Source organism: Ornithorhynchus anatinus, chromosome 3, assembly GCF_004115215.2.
Source record: "Ornithorhynchus anatinus isolate Pmale09 chromosome 3, mOrnAna1.pri.v4, whole genome shotgun sequence".
Classification (NCBI taxonomy): domain Eukaryota; kingdom Metazoa; phylum Chordata; class Mammalia; order Monotremata; family Ornithorhynchidae; genus Ornithorhynchus; species Ornithorhynchus anatinus.
The window spans coordinates 74,941,467-74,963,537 of NC_041730.1; the positions used below are offsets into that span (position 1 = coordinate 74,941,467).

Consider the following 22,071-nt stretch of genomic DNA (forward strand, 5'->3'; position numbering starts at 1 on the left):
GTGCTTACTATGTGCAGAGCACTGTACTAAGCACTTGGAAGGTACGATTCAGCAACAGATAGTGACAATCCCTGCCCAATAATGGGCTCACAGTCTAAACTTCTTCCCAACCTTCTGTAGAAATAATGAACAGTATTTTTACCACGGTAATATCGTTAAACTTTCTCAATTAAAATTGAATTTCCGTCAAAAACTACAAAATAAGTATCTTTAAAATACTTACTCTGAACCACGACTTTTGCTATTTCACCCTTCATTATGTGCCAATTTGCTACATATAATTTCTTGGGAAGATCATGAACTCTTATTATACCACGGGGAAATAATGTGAAAATGATTGGACTGTTCATAGTTGAAATTCCTAGAACTGAATCAGTAGAACTTTGCCCAGAGAAAAAGGTGGTTTTACTGTGAAAATAAAAAGAAATTCATTGTTTGAATGACTCAAAAGAAAGTTCATGTGACCTAATTCACTGAATAATTTAAGAAAAAGCATCTTGAAAGATTTATGCGTGGGGAGGAATCATGTGGCAAGTAAATAAAATCTGAATTATAGTTACCATTACTGGCCAATTTTCATTTTAGCACACGATTATGAAAATTTTAAGGAAAACATAACAATACTGTAGAGCCATGACACTCTTCTCATTAGCACATTTTCCTAAGAATTATATTCATTTTGTAAAGTTACAACAACTTTGCAGTAAGAGAAAAATTGTATTGCACACTTTCCAATTGGTAATTATCTATCATCATCAAGGGAAAACTAGCATGGTTAATTACAAGGACGGCATCATCCATAAGCCAATGATTTAAATGGATTGTTTTGTGAAGCCAGCCTTCGATTAAGAAGTAAGGCTGGGGAGGGAGGAGATGGGCACAGCTTGGGGAGAGAACCTGGAGTAGTTTGGGTTGAGAGAAAATAACTCCTAGGTAGGTGGAGGAGAAGAAAACACGACGTTTTGGCAAAGACTAATCACAGCTTTCCACTCTAACACTTGTACACCACCTAGGCATGGGTACTCACTTCTTGGCACCTGAGCCCCGCGTAGCACTTACAAATATATCTTTAAACTGTTACTTCCCACTAATTTATTTTAGTTCTTTATCACCCTAGTCAGCAAATTCTTGGATGGCAGGGACCGTGTTTACTAACTCTACTGCATCTCTCAACCGCTAGGAAAAGTGCTCTGCACAAGAGTATGTGCTCAAAAAGTACCACTGACTGAGTTAACAACATCATGCTCATCAGATCTGTACATTCTACTCTGCCATAAAACACTTTTTGCCTACGCACAATTGGGGAATTAAGAAATGTTTTTCTGTTACTGTGTGACTGCTTAAGATAGGCCTGCCACATTCTCAAAGAAACCACTTGTGATGGCATTGGAATGGGTGAGTGTTACAGCGCTTGGTGTCCTCAGATTGAGGTTTCGCAAGAACAGAGCCCTTGCAATAGAGGAGAACTGGGTTTGTTCTGAATGATATAAATAACATTTGTTTAATTTCTGCCCCAAAAGATTTTGTGGCTTTCATTAGGGTAACGTTTATAAAAAAATCACAGCCTATTAGAAAAAACACTAATCCCAAAACACTGTCATACGTATTAGGCATCTTTCTTACTTTCAAGAGCACTCCTGAACTTTTCACAGAAACAAAAGATATCATCTATCAACTTTTAAGGACAGTTTGCATACTTGAATGCTAACCAATCTGAAAACTGATTTATTAGTCTAAAAGGCTTAAGATCCAAATACCTAACAGGAGTTGCATTTCTTAGCAAGCCTTGTAACCTAGAAGCAATGTTTTCTTAAAAGCTAAGAATCAGGACAATAGAAGCAGCGTGGCATAGTGGAACGAGCCAGAGCTTGGGAGTCAGAGGTCATGGGTTCTAATCCTGACTCTGCCACTTGTCTGCTGTGTGACTTTGGGCAAGTCACCTAACTTCTCTGTGCCTCAGTTCCCTCATCTGTAAAATGGAGATGAAGACTGTGAGCCCCACATGGGACAACTTGATGACCTTGTATCTACCCCAGCGCTTAGAACAGTGCTCGGCACATAGTAAGCACTTAAAAAATGCCATTATTACATAAAAAAACCATAAAGCTGTGGTCAAGATGAAACTGTGATTCTTTCAAATAATGGTTTGTAAAGATCTTCATTTTCATTAATCCTCAAAAATCTCCACTGGTTGAGCCCTTCATTGGGCAGGGACTGTCTCCATCTGTTGCCGAATTGTACATCCCCAGCACTTAGTACAATGCTCTGCACATAATAAGCACTCAATAAATAAGACTGAATGAATGAATGAGCCTCCATATCAAGCAAAAACTGACTACTGGCTTCAAAGCTCTTCATCATCTTGCCTCCTCCTACTTCACATTCCTTCTCTCCTTCTCCATCCCAGCCCGCACACTCCGCTCTTCTGGTGCCGCTTACCTACTTACTGTGCCTCGTTCTCACCTGTCCTGCCGTTAACCCCTGACCCACGTCCTACCTCAGGCCTGGAATGCTCTCCCTCCTCACATCCGCCAAACTAACACACTTCCCCTCTTCAAAGCCCTATGAAAGCTCACCTCCTCCAGGAGGCCTTCCCAGACTGTCTCCCCTTTTTCCTCCTCCCCTCCCCATAGCCCCTACTCCCTCCCTCTGTTTTAACCCTCTCTCTACCCCACAGCGCTTGTGAATATATGTACACATTTATTATTCTATTTTACTAATGATTTGTACATAGCTAAAATTCTATTTATTTATATTGATGCTATTGATGTCCGTTTACTTGTTTTGATGTCTGTCTCCCCGCTTCTAGACTGAGCACCCATTACTGGGTAGGGACTGTCTCCTTGTTGCTGAATTGTACTTTCCAAGCGCTTAGGACAGTGTTCTGCACACATTAAGTGCTCAATAAATACAGCAATGAATAAACTAAGAGTGTGGCGTCTCCATGAACTCCTTCCCCATTCATATAGAACTAACCACCATTCTCCCCACCTTCAAAGCCTTACTAGAATCACATCTCCTCCAAGAGGCCTTCACCAACTAAATCCTCTTTTTCCCTACTTGCTCTCCCTTCTGCACTATGTACTTGATCTGTACCCTTTAGGCACTTGTTATTCACCCAACCCTCAGCCCCGTAAATCCTTATGTTCACATCCTAATTTAGTTTCATGTGTTTCCCCTTCTAGACTGTAAGCTCCTTGTGGACAGGGAATTAACATACCACATCTGTTGTACTCTCCCAAGAGCTCAGTACAGTGCTCCTCACAAAGTGTTCAATACATACCACTGATTGATTGATTTTAAAACTCTCCAAAATCTGGGTGTTAAAAAACTATTATTATTATGTATCAGGCCTGGGAAAGACCTAGGAAACCTAAGAGCAAAGTCAAACAAAATATACCATGAGTACTTACCATTTAGTTTTAAGAGTCAAATGAGGGGGAGAAGTCACCTTCCTTTATTTCAGAAGGTTTTGTCAAGTTTTATCCTCTACATTAAAAAATGATTTTTTGCTACCTCTCACCTTTCTTGTTAAAAGACTTTTGCGTCTCATTCCACAAGCCTCCAGCTGCAGACGCCTTCTCAAAGCCAACTCAATTAGCATACAGCCACGTAATCCAGAGGATATGCAGTCATTCCAAAATGATGTGTAACCCTGTCAAAATATGAAAAGCAACAACGAAAGATATTCAATTCACCCCAAACTTAATCGATATTCTTCTCCTGCATGTGCCACTTTCAATATAAATATGCTACACTTTTCAAATCCTCCTCATTCGTGCAAATTTTTGTTTTGAATTGACAAAAAATTATCAGAATATATGCTAATCCTAATATTTTCCTCTGGATTTTCATTCCCTTCTGCTCTTCCAATTCCTCTTTCTTACAGAAGTAAAAAAGTAACTGCTCAAAAACTTGAGTGCCTCCATGTGAGAATACTATATTAAAAATGTTATTTTAATACCCAAAGTGATGCTTTACTGAATCTGCTTCAGTAATGTGATTAATGTAAAAACTCTACTGCAAAAGCTATCATTCTCTCCAAGTATCCATTTTGTACATCTGAAAAAGACACATGAACTGCTTTTACCTTTCCTATTAAATAATCACTTCACAATTTTTTACGGATGAGTAATTGAACTGCAGCAGACATGGGTTCAGAAACAGCAGACAATTTGAAATGAAAACCACCTTCTAAAAGGAAACTGTTACTTGAGTTGCCTTACCACAGCTGGAAAAGTTGTAAAGAGAGGGTTAGAGTAGCTTTTCTCCAAAAAGATTGTTTACCAAATCCCTACAACTCCAGGAGGAAAAAGCACCCACTATCACTTGAAGGCAAAAACTCAAAACAAACAAAAAGCAAACTTTTTTGCCACTTGCTGTGGGAACAAAGAATTCATTACCAGAAGAAGTTGGGCAAGCTGAGATACTGTGAGATTTAAAAAACTTTTGGATGAATTCATGTATGGGACGTCTAAATGCAAGAGGGAAAGAAGCATGGCTTAGTGGAAAGAGCACAGGTCTCGGAGTCAGATTCTGGGTTCTAAGCCCAGCTCCACCACCTGCCTGTTGAGAGATCTTGGGCAAGTTACTTAACTTCTCTGTGCCTCTGTTTCCTCATTCATTCATTCATTCATTCAATAGTATTTATTGAGCGCTTACTATGTGCAGAGCACTGTACTAAGCGCTTGGGATGAACAAGTCGGCAACAGATAGAGACAGTCCCTGCCGTTTGACGGGCTTACAGTCTAATCGGGGGAGACGGACAGACAAGAACAATGGCACTAAACAGCGTCAAGGGGAAGAACATCTCGTAAAAACAATGGCAACTAAATAGAATCAAGGCGATGTACAATTCATTAACAAAATAAATAGGGTAACGAAAATATATACAGTTGAGCGGACGAGTACAGTGCTGTGGGGATGGGAAGGGAGAGGTGGAGGAGCAGAGGGAAAAGGGGAAAATGAGGCTTTAGCTGCGGAGAGGTAAAGGGGGGATGGCAGAGGGAGTAGAGGGGGAAGAGGAGCTCAGTCTGGGAAGGCCTCTTGGAGGAGGTGATTTTTAAGTAAGGTTTTGAAGAGGGAAAGAGAATCAGTTTGGCGGAGGTGAGGAGGGAGGGCGTTCCAGGACCGCGGGAGGACGTGACCCAGGGGTCGACGGCGGGATAGGCGAGACCAAGGGACGGCGAGGAGGTGGGCGGCAGAGGAGCGGAGCGTGCGGGGTGGGCAGTAGAAAGAGAGAAGGGAGGAGAGGTAGGAAGGGGCAAGGTGATGGAGAGCCTTGAAGCCTAGAGTGAGGAGTTTTTGTTTGGAGCGGAGGTCGATAGGCAACCACTGGAGTTGTTTAAGAAGGGGAGTGACATGCCCAGATCGTTTCTGCAGGAAGATGAGCCGGGCAGCGGAAATATTTCCTATTTCCTCATCTGAAATAGGGATCAAATAGCTGTTCTCTTTCCTAGAGACTGTGAAGCCCATGTGGGACTGAATCTAAATATATATATATATATATATACACACACACATTATATATATATATGTATATAAATATGTGTTATCTTGGGACTATGCCAGTGCTTAGTACAGCATAACAAAATACCATGATTATTATTAAATGGATTACTAGAGTTAGGGATAGTAGATGGTATACCCTTAAACACTACGATGATGAATGTCAATGGGGGGTACTTATCACACAATTCCTCCAGGCATCCTTTTGCCACTGTTGAAGACAGACTATTGAGTTAGAGAGAACATTGGTGTTAAAGTGATGTCTCTAAGAATTAAGGATGGTAGAAGTTGCAGTCAGTAAGTTTCAAGATTCTAGAAAAATATAAGATACGACTGTACTGGGGAATAGCTATGTAGACAGTTATCATGGCAGAGGAAAGAAACTACTGTATTTCTGAATAACATTGTCTTTGTAATTGTCATGGAAATCTCAGTGTTCTAAAGAGTTATCTTTCAAGCAACACTGAAATTACAAGGTAAAACAATATCCTAATTTTTGTGGGAAGTGTGAGGTATAAAACGGCTGTTTAACCTTCCTAAATAATAAAAAATTATCCTACATGTGAACCCCTCCTTCACCAAGTAAACATATTCAAAAGTAAACTTTTGTAAGAGTAAACCTTGATTTTCCTGTCAGAGAAAAACTGCAATACTGCTTGAACCCATCTAGGCTCCAAGGTTGGTGGAGACAAGGAGGGTGGTCCCTGAAGATCAAGGCAGCCCTGTTCCTCTCCACCCACTAAGAAGGGAGAATCTATCAGTCAGTGGTATTTGAGCTTCTACGGTATGCTGAGCCTTGCACTGAATGCTAGGGAGAGTACATTATAACAGAGTTGGTAGACATGCCCTCTGTCCACAAGGAGAAGAACTGTCTTTACAAGGGTGAAAGGCAGGTGGAAGCTGCAATCATTTGATCACATTTATTGAGCACTTTCTGTGTGCAAAGCACTGTACTAATCATGATGCTCTGAACCTCCCATGCCCCTATGACTCCATGATTTGCCCAGCGGCTGAAATGGTCCCCCTCAACCTACCCACCATCACCAAAAAGACTGCCCACCCCTCTGAAAAAAAGGCATGAAGGAAAGGCAGCAGCTACTTTCCCAACAGTTACGTGGTAGGTGAAATTTAAGGGTTTGCTTCATATATCAAGACTACTCAAAACTATTAAATGGTATAGTAATCCTAGTCTAATTATCAGGGCAAATACCACATTCCTCAAAGAAGCACTCCCGATGAGCTTTTCAGTACTGTATATCATTTATCAGTTTAGATTTATTATCAGGAGAATCGGTAATGGCTGAAAACATTACAAAAATTGTATACTCAATTATTTTGGTTCTATTCTATTTTATGAGAATCCCTAGGGAAAATGGGTGGTACACGTGCCAGCGCTGGAACAGCAGCTTCTGGACACAATTCAGAGTTGTCATCAGCAAGGATTGAAGTTCTATGGCATTTCTGGTACTTCCCACAGTACTCTTGCCTAACGGAGGTAGAAAGGGGGGTTGACAGGCTCCCGAAAGAAAAAAACAACAAAGAGCTATGTGCAGTTTTAAAGAACGGGTAATAATAATATAATGTATTTGTTAAGCACTTAGTATCTGCCAAGTACTCTGCATCTATGCCCAGGTTCAATTGCCAAATATATCAGCATCTGGGAAATTTGTTGAAGGTTTCTGATGTCTGTGCTGGAAGAACCATTTCATTTATAAGTAATCCAGATTAATTCCAATAGCCAAAATAGATGGGGCCGAGCTAATTTCAAATGACTTTTTTTTTCCTGGAGGAGGGTGGAATTGCAAAGAAATTCACCTCTGTAATGACTCATTACAGAGCAGTCATTAGCCACCTGTATTTTGAAAACCCAACTGTCCAGCCGGAGAGCCTTTCCATCACCCAAACTTTTGCCTTAAAGCACTGATAAATGGCAACCCCAAGAACAGTGGCCACAGAGGAAATGGCAATAAAAAATAAATTAAAAAAAATAGGGAAATTCCACATTGCTCTTCAGAAGAATTATTTGAATAAAACTTTCAGTCAGGATTTTTCCTGTCATTCTAAGAATTTTTCATTCCTGCTATACAAATTCTCATTTTTTTTCCCACTCTGGAAAACTTATGCAACAATATCCTGAAGCCCTAGATGAAAGGAACATTTTACATTTTAATTTCCTTCCTCTTATTTATCTTTCCCTATCCTATCCTTAAAAAGCCTACAATATTATGGGATTTGAATGTGTTTTAAATCAGATGAAACTCCTTTCAGTTTAAATTACTTTGCATGTTAGGTTATTTACTTTCAGCAACTATGTCTTACTGTCTCATCTCCCCTATTTAAATTCCACCCTATACTTAGTTTCAAAAAGATTCAAATGATGCCACATAAATTCTATTATTTTTCAGAAAGTTTATTTTTCCAATTCTCAAAATCTGTGTTGCTAGTTTTTCCCCTAACAATCAATGAATGAACTGTTTCATAAAAACTATGTTGATTATCCAAACTAACTGGGACCAAGTTCTCATCAGACAACTGAACAAGATCACTTCTGTCTCCTGGTATCATTTGACCTATATGAGCTAATTTCACCTCAGAAAACTCTATGATTTGAATAGAAGACTTTCAGAGAAATTATCTAGGTTGGAGCAATAACACACACAGAATGATATCATTTGACCAATTTGGGTCTATTTACTATATAAGCTAATTTCACCTCAGAAAACTCTGGGGTTTAAATAGAAGACTTTCAGAGAAATCAACTAGATTGGAGCAACAAAAACACAGAAAAATGCCTGGTCATTTTTTTATTTATTGTGTTATGTGACTCAGTAAAGTTCACTTGATAAGATACAAAAGAACCTACTAGATAATTGCTTCTTAATGCCTTTCCTTGACAGACATCAAATTACGAATTTAGGATGATGAACGTACCAGATCAATAAATACAACTGGATGAATCTTACCTAAGAATCCCTGTAGGCCCAAAGGAGGCTGGACTAATTCAATCAGTAAATGGTAGTCATTGAGCACTTACTGTGTGCAGAGCATCATATTAGGCACTTGGGAGAGTACAATACAATAGAGGTGTCAGACAATCCCCATTAGGGGAAGCAGCATGGCTCAGTGGCAAGAGCCCGGGCTTGGGAGTCAGAGGTCATGGGTTCGAATTCCGGCTCTGCCACTTGTCAGCTGTGTGACTGTGGGCAAGTCACCTAACTTCTCTGTGCCTCAGTTACCTCATCTGTAAAATGGGGATGAAGACTGTGAGCCTCATGTGGGCCAATCTGATTACCCTGTATCTACCCCAGTGCTTAGAACAGTGGTCTGCACATAGTAAGCGCTTAACAAATACCAACATTATTATCCATAAAAAGTTTACATCTAGAGAGAAGCTCAAAATCAAGTGGGCCTAGATGTCCTCTTGAGGCCTCTTCCATGGTGATACTATATACTTTTGTTTTCCAACATGCATTTGGATTTACTAAATTTCCATAAAACACACATCCAAATTGAGAACTGACACATCCACCCTCTGCTTTTCCCTTCAGGGTGCTTTTTTATATGCTTATTTTCTTATTTTGAGACAGTTTTCTAGCTTAAGTCTATGGCACCCCTTTACTTGTTATATGGATTTTCTGGGGTACGGGATAGGCAGGCAACCTGACCAATGAAATTAACATGTCATTTCACAGTTCTAAAAATTCAGGCCAATGAGGGCCATGATCAGTAAAAACTCATAAGAAAAACCATTGCATTCTACAAAGTGATCCAGACAATTCTATCCCATACAAATTTATTTAACAGTTTCAAGTCTCTCTGATTCCTAAAACTATTTTGTCTATAAATCAATACTCAGATTTATTTTGCATTTTGCAAACTTATTCAGAGAGTCCTTGCACTCGCTCATGCATTTAGGCCAATAATAACTCCCTAACTTCATCCTAGTCTGGAGAAAGATATAGTAGAGAAAGGTGGCAATCATTTTCTTAAAATTTCCCATCGTTTGGAGGAACTAAATGTAGCAAGAGCAAGCACCTTATTCAGGGGCAGGGGCCAATGGTTACGTATCAGTTAAACTCGTTTACCCAGAGAAAGGGCAGTTTTAGGCAGTTTGAGGAAGGGTAATAGCTACGTAGAAAAAAAGTCAAATCCATTCTATAAACTCCCCAGATAATTATAAACTTTACCTAATCCTGTTTTTGACATCTGCCTGAATTAAGCTGAGTTTGGAGAAACCGCTACAGCTAGAGGGGGTTAAGGAATTTAAAATACCATGATCAAGCTTTGAAGAGAGAGAAGCCATCCAAATACATAACATGGCAGAGAGCCACAGAGCTAAATAGCTCCTTTAACCAGAATGGTAAGCGGTGGAGGTAAGCAAAAGAAAGCCGAGGGATAGGCTGGAGCTGAGATCCACACCCCTGCCCGTCCTGGACCCATGGATGCAGGGTTACTGTCCCCTCCACTGTGGCCCAAAGGGCTTGAGCAGCAGCATGCTGAACCCACTCCTGCGACAGCAAAATAATAAAGCATATGGTTCTCTCACTTTTCATGGCAAGCCTCCCAGCAAGTGTGGCTCACAAGCAGCAGTTTGGCTACCCTGGATTTAAAAATCTAGGCCAGGAAGAGGTCCACCAATCTCTGCCTGCCCACTACCAGGTCTACACAGCCACTGTCGGTTTGGAGGAGTCATTCCAGAACCATGTGCTGTGTACCTCAGATGCCCATTTCTTTGCCTGCACCGGGAGCAAGGGCATAATCAGAAGGCTAGAAGAGAAGCACGAGCTCTCTGGAACTGGACCTGTGGGGCCACAGTCCAGTCTTGTAAGTGAAGCAGTAGCTGTACCATGTCTTAGGGTTCCTCCTGGGAGAACAGCACACTCCATAACAAATTCCTGTCTCATCACTGCAGCACAGCATGGGAGTCATTTTTGTTGGCAATGCAGGAATAAGCGCGCACACACACACACACACACACACAAAAGCACCTAGCAATTTCCTGAAAAGAACAGTTTGGGGGTCTTAAAGGACTTCAGGTATTGCTATTTGATATTATTGATTTTGATGAAATTAGAACTACCCTAAGCCTTAAATGATAGACAGCAGATATTTTGTTGCTACTTTTATTACTTAGACCTGTTCCCCAAAATTCTCTAATATTCTCTGCAAAAGAGCTATAAAAGGTATGAGAATACTTTCAATGTTATGATGAATGCCATTTTTTTTAACTGAATAAGGATCATTTTATCTCCAAAGAATGGAGTTTGACAGCACCTTTATATGAGGAAAAAATAGTATCTTGATCTAATCCAACTTAATAAAGCTACTTTTAATCTATGTATGTCAGGACTCCCTTAGATACTCAGTTTACACCACCAATATATTACCATAGATTTTTAATTAATAAAGATGACAAAATGCAACTCATGGACCAGTTCCAATCAGTACTCACTTGATGAGTCCAATGTTTCTAAGTATAAAGGTCTCTAATAATGCTTTCTTAACCAGAAAAAACTAGAATAATGAATATCACTACAAATGCATTATAATTACTAAACGAAAATCTACATGCCAAATACTTAGTCCTATTATACTATTCAAATTCAAGGGTGGAAATTTAAAAAATGACATAACTCTTATAATGGTATTGTGGCAGTTTACTCACAGATGAATTTTTTTAAGTAATCCAACAAACAAATACACAGTTGTAGAGTACAATTTGTAGTTTCCTTACATAATGTCCTCAGACTTTGTTAGAGTCACATCCTATCCTAATAACATCACCATGTGTAACTAGTAAACTACTGTGACAACCTATTAAACTTAAAACTTTGGTGTATTGCTTGTAAGCTCCTTGTGGGCAGTGAATGTGTCTTTTATACTGTACTCTCCCAAGTGCTCAGTATAGAGCTCTGCAAACTGTAAGCGCTCAAATACAATTGATTGTAACACTTATTCATAATGATAATAACAACTAAAGACTTACTGTAAATTCAATCACTATAGTGACTGTTGAGTAGATGCAAGATACAAGATAATACAAGATAACAATACAAGATAATGAGTCTTTATAAAGAGTGTGCCCAAACAGTGCTCAATCAATATAGTTGATTAAATAATAATAATATAAATTGTGTTTTTTGTTAAATGCTATGTGCCCAGCACTGTGGCACATACAAGATCTACAGGTCCCATGATATGGAGCTCAAAGTCTCAGCGTGGCCTAGTAATAATAATAATGTTGGTATTTGTTAAGCGCTTACTATGTGCAGAGCACTGTTCTAAGCGCTGGGGTAGACACAGGGGAATCAGGTTGTCCCACGTGGGGCTCACAGTCTTAATCCCCATTTTACAGATGAGGGAACTGAGGCACAGAGAAGTTAAGTGACTTGCCCACAGTCACACAGCTGACAAGTGGCAGAGCTGGGATTCGAACTCATGAGCCCTGACTCCAAAGCCCGTGCTCTTTCCACTGCGCCACGCTGCTTCTAGTAAGAGCAAGGGCCTGAGCATCAAGACCTAAGCTCTAGTTTCAGTTTTGCCACTTGTCTGCTGTGTGACCTTGGGGAAGTCACTTAACTTCTCTTTGTCTCAGCTTCCTCATCTGTAAAATGGGGATTAAACCCTATTCCCTCTATTTAGACCGTGGGACAAGGATTGTGTACAACCTGAATATCCTGCACCTACCCTGGTGCTTAGTTCTGTGCTTGGCACATAGTAAACACTTAAAGTCCATTATTATTATTATTATTATTATTAAGTAGGATGGAGAACAGGGAGAAAATTAAAAATGAACAACTCTTAACATTCCTTCAGAGTAGTTGGGGATTCTTCTCCACTTAAAACATTAAATCCATAGGTTTTATACACTTAATTTACATTCCTTTAGTAGTCTAATGGATAAAACATCAAAAAGAATATTTCTATCATAATTAGATACAGTAAAATAAAAACACAGACCTAAAAGCTTATTATAAAACTCGATTTAATATTCAAATTAGCTGCAATCAGAGAGGCGTGGCTCTCAAATTTGGAGCAAGACCTTCTGGAGAGCACTCAAAATCACCTCCACCCACAGAGAAAACAAAATGGGTAGAATTTCCACACCTTTGAATTGGGGGGTGGGGGGGGAGCGCTAACAAAGGAAAAGCAAAGATTAGACAAGAGATAGGTGTTTGCAATGTCAATATGGTGCTGGTATGAACGTAAGGGGACTCTGACTTCAGTGAAAATTGTTAACGATATGACAGTGACAAAGGGAGTGAGAGGGGAGAAGAGGGCACAGCAGCTACCCCCGCTGGTAAAGATAATGTGGAAAAAGAATCAAAGATTGTATTAGAGAGAGACTGTTGTCATCAACACAAATTGTTCCGGGCTCGGAGAGCTTTTAAGGCTCTTTCCTGTTCACCTGATGGCTACTGAGATGTGTATTTATTATCTAAAACGTGTGTCAATATTTGGCCTTTCAAATTGCCATTTGCAAACTGTCAAGTATAAAAACAAGTTAAGCCTGCTTTTTTTTTTTTAAGGATTCGCCTTTGTTGCTTTAGCCTGAGAGCTCTATTGCTGTTGCAAATTAAAACAAAATCAACCACTTCAAAAATCTTGGGGTTACTCTGAATTAGAGGTAATAGCTGGGATTTGTCACCAACAGATTTTGTTCAATACTATGAAGTGGTTTCAGACAATTATGTGAAAACAATTTATGTATTTGGACACTCAAATTGTAAATATTTTTATGCCATCTCCTATTAGAGTATAAACTTCTCCTGGGCAGGGAACACATAACTTTTTTAATGGTATATGTTAAAAGCTTTCTATGTGTCACGCACTGTACTAAGCACTAAGATAAATACAAGATAATCAGATTGGACACAGTCCCTGTCCCACATAAGGCTCACAGTCTTAATTGCCATTTTATAGAGGAGATAACTGAGGCACAGAGAAGTTAAGTGACTTGCCCAAAGTCACACAGCAGACAAGTGGCAGAGCTGGGATTAGAACCCAGGTCCTGAGATTCCCCCAATCCATGCTCTTTTCCCTAGGCAAAACAGCTTCTTCCTTATTCTATACTTTCTAAATGCCTAGTTGAGTGAACACTCCATGTTAAACTTAATTCAAGAACTCGCTGTGGCCAGGGAATGTGTCTGTTTCTTGTTGCACTTTACTCACCCTAGAACTTAATCCAGTGCTTTGCACACAGTAAGTGCTCAGTAAATACAACTGAATGAATGCATTGTATCTGTTTTAATAAGTCTAGTTATTAAGTTTGAAAATGTTTGTCAATCAATAGCATTTGAGTGTCTCCTTACTGCAGAGTACTCTATTAGGCACTTGGGAAGGTATAACAGAAGGGAACACAATCCCTGCCAATCTGCCAGGAGAGAGAGCCAAAATAATTTAGAAAGAGAAAAATACTCAAATAGTATAGTATACAGAATGATATATACAAGGAGAAACCACGTGACCTGGGAGTCAGAAGGAGCTGGATTCTAATTCCAGCTCAGCTTCTTGCCTGCTATGTGACTCTGGGCAAGTAACTTCACTTTTCAGTTTCCTCATCTTTAAAATGGGGACTAAGATTGTGAGCCCCACGTGGGACAGGGACTGTGTCCAACCTGATGACCTATCTATCCCAGGGCTTTTCTGAACATGTTGGCAGAATTGATTTTCTCCTCCATATAAAAAAAAACAACCCAATAGTTTTTATTGAACCTTATTCAAATCATTTGGGAGTATTAGTAGATATGGTCCCTGCCCTTGAGGAGCTCAAGTTCTAGCAGGTTGCTAGAAAAATGCTGAAATAGTTTATAGGGAAGAAGAAAGAGAAAAAGGGAGTAAGTAGTTGAGAAAGTGATTAAGTATCGGGGATCGTGTTTCAGGGCAAATCTTCAGAGGACCTCTAAGGACACGTCTCTGTTCAGACAAGCTAAAACGAAATTAAAAACCAAAAACTGTGTGCCAACCTCATCACCCTCAAAAGCATCAGTCCACAGCATGTAGTGAGCATTCTACTGAACACTTGGGAGGGTAAAACAGACTTAGAAGGCACAATCCCTGCTCTCAAGAAAGTTACAATCTAATGGATCATGACCTAGTGAAAGGAACAGGACCTGCAAGACAGAAGGCCAGGGTTCTAATCCCAGCTCCACCACTTGTCTGCTGTGTGACCTTTGGCAAATCATGACTTCTTTGTATCTAGGTTTCCTCAGCAGTAAAATGGGGGTTCAATCCTACTCCCACCTACTAAGCCTGTGAGCCCAACACTGTGTCCAACCTGTAGTTCTCTCTGTCTCCCTATCTAAACTCTCAAAGTATACTGATTTGTCACCACTCACTCTCCCTTTACAATCTGCTCTAAGACCTCTACTCTTTCAATCCTTTTAATACACTGCCTTCTTTCTTTGGCCCACGGGTCCACCTATTTCATCCCCTCCTTACCAGTATTCTCAACTCCCTAACCATCTTGACCTCCACTAGATTTAGTCCTTCAACCCCTAATCAATCATACTGATTCAATATATCGTATTTACTGAGCACTTACTGTGTACAGAGAACTAAGTACTTGGGAGAGTACAAAATAAGAGCTGGTAGACACGTTCCCTATCCAAAATGAGTAGTTAAGACGTGATTGGATAAGTGCTTGGAATAACTTGGTATTGAGTGCTTATTGTGCGCAGGGCACTGTATTAAGCAGTTGGGAGAGGGCGATGTAACAGAGTCGGTGGACATGTTTCCTGTCGACAATTAACTTTCTCATTTACTACTCCCTCTTCTGTTTGTGGAACTCAGATCTCTTCACAGAAATCTAAACCTTCCATGGAACTAATTTTCTAAATTATTCAATAACTGCCCAGACAAAACTACAAAGATACTGCCCTACCCTCACCAACGCTCTGGCCAACAGCCCCTACCACTTGCTTCAGGCCTCCTGTTGCCTCTTTGCTGCCCCACCTCCTCCTTCCTCTAGTCCCCATTCCACTGAAAAGTTTCAGTCCATCAACCACTGAACCCCTTTGCCCCTTCATCTAAACGTAATTTTCCCCCAACTATGCTTTTTCCTCCTTACCTGCAGCCTCAAATTACATCTCCTCCGGAGCTGTCTGGTTCGGTAGTAGGGGCTGGGAAAAATGAGTAAAGAACTCTCCAAAAAAGGAAAAAAAAAACCCAAAAAACCATACACAGTGCTCCTCTTTGTCCGGCAGTGCAGCCTCTCCCAGGGCCATGTCATTGACTCCACTTCTGACCAACCCATCTGCCATACTGACATCATTTCGTCTGGGCAGCGACTTGTTCTTAATATCTCTCAACACCCCAGGCACAAGGAGTACATTTTACCGCTTGTCAATGGCAAAGTGGGACCTTGTATTTTTGCTTTACAATTCATCTAAGACAGTGCTCCCCATCAAGCAAAACCTCAGTAAGACCGCTGATACCTGACATCAAATGTCAAAGCAGGATCACAATCAATTAAGTGCTGACAGGTACAGGGATAAGAAAAAAAACCCCTAAGTGTTAAAAATTCATTTCTCGCTAGCTTGATACCTACTAATCAAAAGCTCGCTTTTTGACACATTTCAGATGTATGTACTCATCATATCGCATCCTTTGTTCTTATGTTCTTTGTACATATGCAGAGAATGAGGACAATACTCTACACTTTATCAAATCCTGTACACATATTACTCACTCAGCACATCCCTAGGGTTAACGCTGGTATTCCATTTTTTATATGGATAGACAAAAGCAGGCTTTAAAAGGCTTCCCTGAGGCTAAATACAAATTCAGTCGCTGAATCAAGATTTGAAGTTATAAAGTCTTAATTCTCGGGCTTGTGGTTACTTTATTAAGCCAAACTGATCTGCATAAAGGGCCTGCCTTCAGGTTTATGTATTTGGACTTAAACTTTATTCTAAGTGCTATGTCTAGTAAATCTAAAGTTAGAAACTTAAAGAAAAACTACTATAGTCCACTAGATTTCTAAGGATTATGCTCTAGAGCCCATTTTCAGATTCTTTTGATACTTCCTTGTAAAAAGGCATGGCAAACAACTTCTCGAAAGCTTAACCTGTCACTCACTGTAAAGAACCCATGAAATCTTTATCCTATTACACTGTAACTAAGCTAAAAAGCTAAGCTAAAAACTAAGAACTAAAAACTAGGCTAAGCTATAACTAAACTAAAAATTTGCAACTTGGGATAAACCTATGACACAAATGTTACTTGGCCATGCTATTTATCTCCATGAGAGATCTAGGCTGCATAGTGTTACTGTCAATTTGATATCCTAATAATAATAACAGTTGTATTTGTTAAATGCTTACTATGTGCCAGGTACTGTACTAAGACACAGGGTGGATTCCAGCAAATTAGGTTGGTCATAGTCCCTGTCTGACATGGGGCTCACAGTCTCAGTCCCCAGTTTACAGATGAGAGAACTGAGGCACAGAGAAGTAAAGTGACTTGCCCAAGGTCACATAGCAGAGAAGTGGCGGAGTCAGGATTATAACCCATGACCTTCTGACTCCCAAGCCTGTGCTCTATCCACTACTCCATCCGTGTTGCTTCTCTGGAAGACTTCTCAACTAGCCACTGCATTTGAGATGACTTATTGTAGATGGTGGTATGTAATGACAATTTTGATAAACACATATAAAAACACTTGAAATTTTTAACATTAGTTCTGACAAGCAGTCCTGCCTGCAGGGCAAAAAAATACCACAATCAGCAATAAACAAATTCCAAAGATGAATGGCCAGTTTAAAACCTACACTGAGCACTTAAATTTCTATGTTTTAGTTTTAATAAATCAATACTACACTTTAGATGTCATTACAAATTAAGGAGCACATCTGCTTGAAGCCACAGGTAAGCTCCTGGTGGAGGGGGAAAAAAGACCACCTACTGAAACAAGCTTTTTTTTTTTCAACTTTGTGCAACAGAGGATGGAGAAAATAATAATAATAATAATGTTGGTATTTGTTAAGCGCTTACTATATGCTGAGCACTGTTCTAAGCGCTGGGGTACAAACAAGGTAATCAGGTTGTCCCACACGAGGCTCACAGTCTTAATCCCCATTTTACAGATGAGGTAACAGAGGCACCGAGAAGTTAGGTGACTTGCCCAAAGTCACACAGCTGACAGGTGGCAGAGCCAGGATTAGTACTCATGACCTCTGACTCCTAAGCCCGGGTTCTTTCCACTGAGCCACGCTGCTTGGGCTGAGGCAGATCCCATTTTGATGAGCTATCTTTCAGACTGGCTATGAGTCCCCAATGGAGGATATCTCAATGTAAAGACACCCAAATTCGTAACCACTAGCAATCCCAAATATACAAGATAAAAATCACTGAAATGCTAGGAATGTATGAAAAACCAACTATTCTTAGATGGAATTGTTATCTTAAATTAGTACTAATTTCCACTGAGGTAAATTCTGATTTCTACAAGTTTGTGAATAAAAGACCTGAACTACAATAAAATTAAGGACCTCTCAAATAAGCATATTCTACTGAGGCCCACAAAAAAATTGGACTAATACTAACTAGTACAATACTTTTCTGTTGTTTCCCTAACAATCAGGAACTTGTTGACATAACAAAAGTCAACATCTAAGTGTGTTAAATGTCATTTAAGTACTTGGCAAGCTTTTAGTTTTGTCAAACTGAAAGAGTTACACTGTGTTTCCTAAAATGCACTGTAAACCTCTATCCTTTCATTCAATAGTATTTATTGAGCGCTTACTATGTGCAGAGCACTGTACTAAGTGCTTGGAATGAACAAGTCGGCAACAGAAAGAGACAGTCCCTGCCGTTTGACGGGCTTACAGTCTAATCGGAGGAATCCATGATTCTCCCTCAGACTAGTGGAGTACACTGCTATCTAATTGAGTACAACTTAAAGCTCTCAATACCAATTTCTATTTGGAGACTTTCCTAACTTCCAACCTCATCAAATGACAGAACAACATCTCCAGTAAGACTCAGACCATGGACCTGTATATACATAAAAGGCTGCCATGGCCAAATTCACTTATGGGCTATGTGGGGGGGGTGATACCTGAAAAGACCAGTCAGATCTCACAGCAACCCTATCACACTGTGCACACACAAAGATGTTGAACTGTCTTGTTCACTGTCTGCAGCACCTGATCCTTTTCACTTTTTCATCCTCACCTCAATCTTTTACAAAGTTTCTGCCAGATAAGAGAGGAAACTTTCTTGACTACAGTGTCTCGTGCTGGTCTACCTGCAGTTAACTGGATTTCTGTTTTCAGCTAGGATACAACAGAGTCAGAGGTTTACTGTATGCTTTAAATATTTCCCACTGTCCTCTTCGCAAGTCTCAAATCACACTAGCATTGCACTGCAAGTTTTGTAAATGTTATGAAATGTGGTGAGAATGTTCATGGACTCAAAATCTAAGAGGATATTAAGTCCTTGGGCATGATCAAAACACTTCACGACAATCACAAAACTTCCACAGGTCATAAAGAAAATAGTGGGGAAAAAAAGAACTGTTCACACAGAGCAGAAAAAACCCTTGTGACAACATTGCATCATTTGAAGCAACATAACTGCAACAATATTAACTGAAACTCGAACAGAAAAAGGTTGCTCTAAGAGATGAGGAAGAGTACCATGACTACCTGTAGTCATCACAGCAGTATACAGTCTGATTCCATTATATCCCATAGCAATAAAGTGATGGGGCATGTTTTTAAAATATTTAACATATGTATGTGTATACTGCCCTGGTGGCTGCTGCTTCTTTCTACTAGAAGGGATTCTTCATCATCTGTAAAGTTGAATGGAGCCTTTCAAAAGTTTAAATCTTAAATGGTGGCTCAGCCAACAAGCCAGTTTTTGACAATTATCTGAATTACATCAATCGTGGTTGACTCGTCTTAAGTCACTGCCTTAATTTAAACAAGTTTTGGATTTACAACTTTTCTCCCGGATGCTGCAGATGGATGACAAGAAAGTCTTTAAATAAAGAGTCAATTCTACAATATGGAATTACGTTCTTGAAGAAGCTTACATTAAGGAAAACTCACCTAGACCAATTCTGCATACATGTGCATGACCATTTCTTCCAACATTCTACAGCACCCTATCCAGGCAGTTGTGGATTTTTGGAAGAACGTTCCCTTAATTCACCCATACGTCTTCCTTCCAAAATGCACGATGAAAACACAAGTGCTAGGAGAACTAACCGTATCATATACTAAAATCTAAAGACCTATCAAATAATAAACATGCAATGCAGCTTTAATTAACCTCGGAGCTCTTTCGCACCACTTGCAGGACATTAAACTTTCTGCATGGCAAAAATCACCTGGTTGAAACAAGTAGGATGAATCTTAGACCCTAGGGGAGAAAACTATGTATCTGCAAAATCTCCATGCTAATATTGCGAGTCTGAGTCTATTCAAAACGATTTGTCTAGATTTGTCTACACCTAACTTAAAAATAGCTAAGGCATTTTCTTTTCTGCCTATTTGGTTCACCTGCCCTCATCTTGGAACTCTAACAGGTGCATTCTTGAAATCTACTTTTTTACTATTAATTTAATTTTAAAACTAGAAAGGATAATTTGAAAAAGTTTATAAACCGCTTTCCAGATTTTTATCATCCTTAATAAATTTCATACCCTGTTGAATGTATTTGAAAATCTCTTAAGTAGAGAGAGAACAGCTCTCCCCATTTATAGACAGGGAAACAGCAACACAAAGATTTAATAACTTGTCCAACAACACTCATTCAGTGGTGGACTAAATTAAGTCTCTGGAATTGCCAAAGTTATGTTCTACAGTGTTAGGAAGTTGTATTTTGCTTCTTAAGTTCACGAATTCCAAAATAGTGCATAAAGATCATTGGGCAAAGACCAGAGTTTACCAACATATCACACAGCAGGGCGTCAAGCAATCCTGACAATGAGAAGTTGGAAAAATGGGGATGTAAGTCTAATTTCTCAAATTCTCTATCTCTGATCATATTTTACATTTTATCAATGAAAAATAGGATCTACTTATTGCCCCTTCCGAGTTTACAACGGGCCTCAAAAGTCGAATTAAAACAACCCTTTCTGCCAGACTTAACGCCATCTCAAAATATACAGTAAGTCTTATGTATTTCCTCCTCTTCCTAGCAGAAAGCAGTTTAACAACATGGGCTCTGTTCTTTACAAAGTCTACATTAAGGATATTTTTAAAATTTCCAAATACAAGAAAAAAATATTAGTAAGGGTTTCACGATTCTGGTCGATTTCAGCCTCTAAGGTGTTTTTAATCAAAATCTAACTACACTAGCCCATAGACTTTGAGAAAAAGTAATTCTTTCATAATAAGCTACTTGTGGGCAGGGAATGCTCCTACCAACTTTAAGTCGCACTCTCCCAAGCATTTAGTACAGTGCTCTGCCCAAAGGAAGTGCTAATAAAACCCACTGATAAATATGACAGATGGCTTAAAATGTAAGCTGTAATAAAGGCCCTAGGGAAAGAGATGACATTTCAAAAAAAACACCAAGAGGATCAGAGAAGCAGCATGGCCTAGTGGAGAAAGCATGGGCCTGCGTTCTAATCCTGGCTCTGCCAAATGATTTATGACCTTTGGACAAGTCACTTCACTTCCTCTGTGCCCCAGTTCCCTCATCAGTAAAATGGGGATTAAGACCAGAAGCCCCATGTGTGTCCAACTTGATTAGACTGTATTCAGCCCATCACTTAGTACGGTACCTGGCACAAACCTGCACAAAGGGCTTAACAAATACCATAAAAAAAAAAAGGTGAGTTGGATGTGACCCTTTGGTTACTGTCCACCTCCTTAAGATAACTCTATCAGACACCTGCTGAATAATGTACCATTGAGCCTTTCTAGAAAGGAGTATAACTTAAAATGAGATTCTTGGGGAAGAATCCTTTGGAGACGTGAATTTGGGGATAGGGAGGTGGAGGTTAGTACAGTGCCCACCACAGTAAGCGCTCAAAATGTAAGTTCGTCCTCTAGTCTGTGAGCTCTCTGTGGGCAGGAATGTATCTGTTTTTGGTTATACTGTACTCTCCCAAGTGCTTAGTACAGTGCTTGGCACACAGTAAGCACTCAATAAATACAACTGATTGAGCGACGGTTCAAGTTGCCTTTGCAATTTACAGGGCTGCCCCAAATGTAAGCTAGGGGAAAAAAGAAGGGGGAAGCTCGGCAAAAAGTGGGTTTACAGAAAGGGGAAAGAGGAGGCACTGGAAATGCCCCGGGCGATCTTGGAAAATGGAAAGAAGCTGCGATCCTTTACCAGGTTGCTGAGGAGGAAGGAAAATCTCCGTGTCACATGAACTGGGGTCATGGGTGGACAGAGGCAGGACGGGGCAGTGTACTTTCCCAAGCGCTTAGTATCCATTCATTCAATCCTACTTATTGAGCACTTACTGTGCGCAGACCAAAGCCCTGAGCGCTTGGAAAGTACAACTGAGCAATAAATTGAGAGACAGTCCCTGCCCACAAGGGGCTTAGTGTGGACACCCAGTACAGTGCTCTGCTTATAGTTAGCACTCAATAAATGCGA

At 39.9% G+C, this 22,071-nt stretch overlaps 1 protein-coding gene across 1 annotated transcript in view; it reads right to left on the reverse strand.

The window, feature by feature from the left end:
- The window catches only part of GOLPH3 (golgi phosphoprotein 3), a 49,133-nt gene that overhangs the window by 23,706 nt on the left and 3,356 nt on the right, over positions 1-22,071 (reverse strand). The window contains exon 2 of the mRNA XM_029060085.2: positions 3,524-3,655. Coding sequence (XP_028915918.1) covers positions 3,524-3,655 — 132 coding nt within the window. The remainder of the gene's footprint in view (positions 1-3,523; positions 3,656-22,071) is intronic.